The 6,116-nt window shown below is 41.2% G+C and overlaps 1 protein-coding gene across 3 annotated transcripts in view; it reads right to left on the bottom strand.

Moving 5' to 3' along the window:
* Positions 1-663: 663 nt before the first annotated feature.
* The window catches only part of MTMR2 (myotubularin related protein 2), a 75,932-nt gene continuing 70,479 nt past the window's right edge, over positions 664-6,116 (bottom strand). For all 3 annotated transcript variants that reach the window (XM_067568013.1, XM_067568005.1, XM_067568004.1), the window contains 3 exons: positions 4,843-4,956; positions 3,160-3,336; positions 664-2,131 (listed from right to left, as the gene is read on the bottom strand). In XM_067568013.1, the coding sequence (XP_067424114.1) occupies positions 1,970-2,131; positions 3,160-3,336; positions 4,843-4,956 (453 nt within the window). In that variant the 3' untranslated portion in view covers positions 664-1,969. The remainder of the gene's footprint in view (positions 2,132-3,159; positions 3,337-4,842; positions 4,957-6,116) is intronic.

Below are 6,116 nucleotides of genomic sequence, written 5' to 3'. Positions count from 1 at the left end.
CCAGTAACCGACATAGTGAGGATAATGAGGTGAAAGACTATTCTGTAGAGGTTCTTATACCACACTGTAGTATCTGCGCGCCTATATAAGAACCATTTAGTGACTGAAACAGGCTCAGTCTGTCTCGTGACCTTAAAGCAGGTTGTATACTCCAACATCCCAGGTTGTGTTGATTCTTAAGTCTCATTAAGGATTATGTTAGTGTAACTAACAAATGCAGTGATGTTTACACATCATTTTCGTGTTAGGCAATCCACAAGAGAGAGAAGGCTTCAGCTTAATGGACTGACATAGCTGCAGGAGAAAGAGGGAGGTGAACAGTAAAGCCTGAGTATATTTCTAAAGGAAATTCCACTGTCTTGGAGGCTATATATATATATATATATATATATATATATATATATATATGCGAACTTTGCAAAATTAGCCAAACTACTCTGATCAAAACACAGCTCTTGCTCCATATGGAAATGGGATCCAGAAGCAAAGCTAAAGAACTCTTATAACTACGCTCACTTTTGCTACACCTCCAACATCCTCATTCAAGTGCCCTATTCATCGATTTGGAAAGACAATTAAAATGGAAAAAATCACAGTTCAACAAAAGTAATCATCAGAAAATTGACTGTTTTCACCCTGATTTCTGCAATAAAGTTATAAACATTGATTTTGGACAAAGTTTAATTGACCACTGTACAGGTGACAATGATTCTTTGCTCCAACTACACTGTACTCTTCTCTCTCACAGAGTAAAAAGTATTAAGCTAGTGCTGAAATATTATGTTAGCAGACTAATAACTCAGTCACTGACCACTACTTTTACATTGCGATTGCAATACATGCAGAAAGCTTTCTTTGGTCAATACACATACTGTTAACAGAAGAGAAGTAAAATAGTTTGAATTTTAAGTACATCAGCATGGAAATAACTGTTTACACTTACCTAAGCAAAATGAAATTGAGTTGATCCCAGCAAGCGTGGCACTTGCCACATTTTATACCATTTACTTTGCCACCTTTTGCATTTGAGGCACAGGGAAAAAAAATAGCTGCAGAAACTACAGGGGGATCTGTTTCACACCCCCTCAGTAATTAAGGTTTGCTTCATAGTACTGAATCTGATAAAAATAAGTGACGACTCAAGATTAGGGGGATGGAGGTAAACTTTTGTCCCAAAAAGGACAAGCTGAGGGATACGGGGGGCTCATCCACTACCATGTGCTACAGGTAGAAGCTGCCCTTCCTGTAAATAAGGCATCACTTTGCAATAGTGGGTATATACCTGAAAGAAACAGACCTCATTTTTTTAAAAATTCCACCTCTATGACAGAAGTAAAGTTGCAGAACTTGGCAAAGCTTCCTCTGATGTACATCAAAATGATGGGAAAGAGCCAATCTACCAATACAGTAAAAAAACATTCTATTATTCGGGCCCTATCAGCATTTGCCTTTCAGTGATATGTTGGCAAAACAACTCAACGGACAGTTATATATATATATATTGACACTGATCAGTCAACCTATTCCTCAGGGTTAGATTCTAAACTCTTGAGTCACATATGAATCCTGCAGACTGATTTCCTACTTCAGTCTAGTTTTGTTTCCTTTCAGCAATGTGGAGAATTTTCAAATTCCTCTTCCTACATAGATATTTTCCTTATAGAATACTTCCTTCCACTGCAATAGTCTCTCATTCAAAATGATTTCCAACAGCTAAGTCAGTGAGAGCTCTAGGTTTTGTTTTTAAGTGGCAAGTGCAATTAGTTTTATCATCAGCTAGCCACCAAGAAGATTGCATGGATGGGGCTGTACTCTTTTTGTTTTGGGCATAAGCTTCCTTTAGTGCTACAGTACTAATAAATTATCCTGGAAAGAAATGTAATAAATAAGATTCTAAATTCAAAGGGTTTCCTACTAGGAAGACTGCCCTTGTAAGGTAGTCCTGGAAAATACGTAATAGAAGTCCACATTATACAACTGTCTGTACAGGAGTGACGCACTGTGCAGGAGAGCCAGCTCTCTCCGAGGATGAGGTTGATCGGTTGGTAATTTCTCTCTGGAGCTCCTCCACTTTCTTCTGCAACTCGGCCCGCTTGGCAAGGAGTTCCTTGTATCGACTGTGGACAGGCTCCTGCAACACCAAAGAACATGCCCCTGAGTGACAACAAAAGACAGCACGGCCAAGGCTGCTAAGCCACTAGATGTCATTACTGCCTCAGTTGCTCTTTGTCCATTTTTTAGTTTGTAGAGTATAAGGTTACACCGTCCTCTGCTGTTACCCCCAGTCATAAGCAAATTAGCTGGCTGTTCTGGCTTCCATATACCTTGCCATATGTCATATGCCCGCTGCAGCCTGCTAGTTCCAGAGCCCTGATTGCTTATTGGTCTCAGACGCTATGTTTTATTTACAAAGCTGACTGGGGAATGAGACAAACTAACAGGTTAATAAAGCAAACTGTTGCCTGCCATCAGTGTGAATTGTAAAAGTTGAGACCTGCAGATATCTCTCAGTCACCTATCCCACTGGCATCTCAATGCTGTAGATAATTAAATAGATGTAGAATAATGGCACTTTGGAGATTCTTCTTAGTATCTCTAACTTGTCTTAAACAATCAACGGTTTAGTGTTTAAAAACATTTGTCCTGTTCTTATCTCAAGATTTTCAGAAGTGGATGCCTAAAGTTATGCCCCAGAGTCTCCATTTAGGTATCTAGTGTACAAATTTCAAAAGTGCCTACGTCCCATTGACTTTCAAGAAGCCCTGGGCACCTGAGTCCCTGCTGGAAATGGGACCTGGCACTTTTGAAAATGTTACCCCTGCTCAAGCGATTTGATTTCTCAAAGTGCTGAGCACCTACGGTTCCAGTGATTTCCAATCCAGCTACTCCAGGGTCTAAAGTCAGACACCCAATTTTTAAAATCCTGGTGGATATTTTTAAAACTAACATCAGGCACCCCGTTCAACACATTACAAATGTCACAGGTACGTTGCTTGCAATTAAGTTTTGTGTTGAAACTTAAGCTGTGGCAGCTTGGGTTTGGACAGCACTGCTTACTTTTGAACAGCTCCCAGCTGCCAAGGCGACTGGCTCCTTAGTAAGAGCAGAGAAACAAGATTTTTGACATCTCTAAGAGTATTTTAGAAACAAAATGGTCACCTGTGGTTTCATCCTTGGATTCCATCTGATGTAATATCCCACCCAAAGCTCTAGGTGGCGCATGCTGGCCACAGGATACAAGACATGGTTGGAGTAGCACACATACAAGGGATTAGTAAAGTCTTCAAGTTGGCTATTGATGTAAGACCACAGTGACACAGTCCTTTTTGGAAGGCTCTTTAGGGAAAAAATAAAAGCTGTTTTACATACCCAGCCTCATGAACACTAGTATTTATCTACACAGCTTTATGAGTATTTATACCAGCATATACAGATGTTTGTTATTAATAAAAATCTGGCTGCCTTTTCACAGCTAAAAAAAACATGCTTTCTGCTTCTGAAGTGGTTTCTGTAGTATAAACACATGCAGGCAGGCATATACACACCCTGGCATGAAAACATCCCTTATTCCCAACTCAACCCACAACACAATCAAGGGAATCACCATTGGCACAAAAAGGGGAAGCCTACTCAGAGATGAGATGAGATGGGGTTCTCTAAAGCTTTGGAGGACAGGAAGAAGGGCTGGTAATGCGTGACCGTTACTTTTGTTAAGCTTCCCATCTTCCAAATGCTCCCAAAGGAGGGCCCAGTGTATTTAATTGCAAGAGAAAAGCATGTGATTTAGGTCTCAATCTAGAAAAATTGCTTAAATATGTGAGTAGTCCCACTACAATCACCAAGACTACATATGTGCTTAAGGGGCCCTTAAAGAGATAGTGAACAGAGCATGTCTTTGCTTCTTTGGAACGACAAATATTCAAGCCTCATGGACACTGGAAAAATTGGGACCCATAATTCACCAGCAGTGTGGTTTTAATAGGGATTTTGACCACTGTGCCGTCAAATCCAACTCAGTGCAGGTGTATGCCACACAGTGATTAAAACACGTTAGCCCTGACTAGGCCACAGCCTCCATTCTTGCCAGCACCAGTAGTGAATTCCAGCTGAACTGTGTAATCAAACAGTGCTTCCAGCTTTATTAGCAAGCTGAGACTGAATAAGCACCGTTCATTTTCCTTTTGATTTCAGGTCGGGGTTATACATGGGACTTTGGATTAGTGTTTTAAGTCATGCAAATGTACACAACATTCCTCCATTTGCACTTTGGGTCTTGTCACTGCTTTAAGCTCTGAGTACAGAACGATCTGATGTAATGAGCTACAGTCACATTCGTCCTAATAGCTAACAGCTCCATCTTTTCCAGGAAAAAGGGCACATCCGGCTCCCTGTTACATCCGTGTTCTCAGCTGGGTGTATAGTATGACAGTACAGGCATTTTAGTTTATACATGGTCAAAAGAGATCTTAAATGACTACTTAAAAGGACTAGGGAGAAATGTTTATCTTTATCTAAAGTTCAAACAAAATCATACTTGCAAACTACCTGCCCAGGAATACTAGAAAATGAACTGTTAAGACAGAGGTTAACGGTTGGAGGTGCCTTTAGAGATTCTGAATGCACTGAAGGTCTAAAGTATAGAAATTAAGCTATAACAATAGTTTCCAGCAGTTTGCGGGTAGGAGTGGGGAAGGGGAAAGAATCCTGAACACCAGCTGTTCAGCTGGAAGATCTGTTTGGGCCAAAACCTTCTCCCACTGGAATCAATGGGAGAGCGAACAATTCGCCCCTTTTAAGAATACTAATAAATTGCATTCATCTTGGAAAGAAGCTAGGCCTTACCTCTTTCACCCTCTGCTGCTCACTGCTACATAGGAATGTCCCAAACAAACAGCTGTACAAGTGGTCCAGAATGACTATCAGGAAACATTCATTGAATTCAAACGCTGTAGGAAACTTCAAACGCAAGCAGGGAGATTGTTCATTTATTGTTAGTACATTGCTTGTTGCAAACGAACATACACACCCGTATAGCAGTCAGTCAGGTTAATGAGCCAAATATGCCCCCTATACATTTCTAATGTAGGATTCGTTTGAATTATTTGGTTGCCTCTTTCTTCAAAATCATCTTACTACTTTCTGGGAGCAAATGCTTCTCTCAGCAATCTGCTTTACATGTGCAGTGAGGAATTTTGAGCGAGAGCCAGAGGCCTGATGCGTCTGACCACTGTATTTATATACACCCAGCACGGCTTACACTGGAGCTTGTGCTTTATGCAGGACTCTAATGCCAGAACTTTAATGAGGCTATAAACAAAAGGGTGCAGCAGATGTAAAATAAACAAACTCTGACTAGGAATGAAAGCTCCATTTATTTATATGGAAACAATCCATGCATCCAACTGAGAGTTTTCCATGAGGACGCAGCAGAAGGCCATGAAACCGGTTCACATGTTGGAAACAGGTTGTGGGAACCTAGGAATTGCAATCACAAGCAAGGCCTTGACATTGGCTGGAGCCTCTAGGTGCTATTGTAATACAAATGTACAACAATAATCCGAGCTGGATGGAAAACAAGTACAAATCTGCATGACTTTTTTCCCTTCTGTTTTAAAAATGATTTTTCAAAATTTCATCTGAACTTTTCTGACTATTGAATAATTCTGACTAGCTCTATAGTTGGTGGAAAACCTGGGAAAAAAGTTATGAAAGCTGTGTCCAGGCTTTTTTCAAGGCGGAGTAGAGCTATGCAGTAAGGAACATGGGCCAGATCTGGAATTGTGTGTGCGTGTGACATGGTGCATGTGTGCAGGTAGTCAGAGCAGGGTCAGGAGACAGAGGGATCGTGTGTATGAGGGGGGGGGGGGAGGCGCGTTAAAGAGAGGTGCTGGGGGGCAATGGGGGAAGACGCGAGGGGATAGCAGGAAACCTTGTTCTCTAACCCTTACCATTCTGCCCTCCCTGGTTCTGAGCCCTATTCCCAAGGCTAGATGATACAAGAGGTTTTGCCCATCTCTGATGCCTATGAGTCTATGCCATCTACTGCTATTTGGTCCATCCCAAACACCGACTCCTCACAAGGAACTTGATGAGAAAAGGATGAAGACAACCACTGA

Source organism: Emydura macquarii, unplaced genomic scaffold (genome assembly GCF_026122565.2).
Source record: "Emydura macquarii macquarii isolate MOO-44397 ecotype Brisbane River unplaced genomic scaffold, CSIRO-AGI_Emac_v2 contig_318, whole genome shotgun sequence".
In the NCBI taxonomy this organism is placed as follows: Eukaryota; Metazoa; Chordata; order Testudines; family Chelidae; genus Emydura; species Emydura macquarii.
The sequence above is the reverse complement of the archived record's forward strand: the minus strand, read 5'-3'. Positions and strand labels throughout refer to the sequence as shown.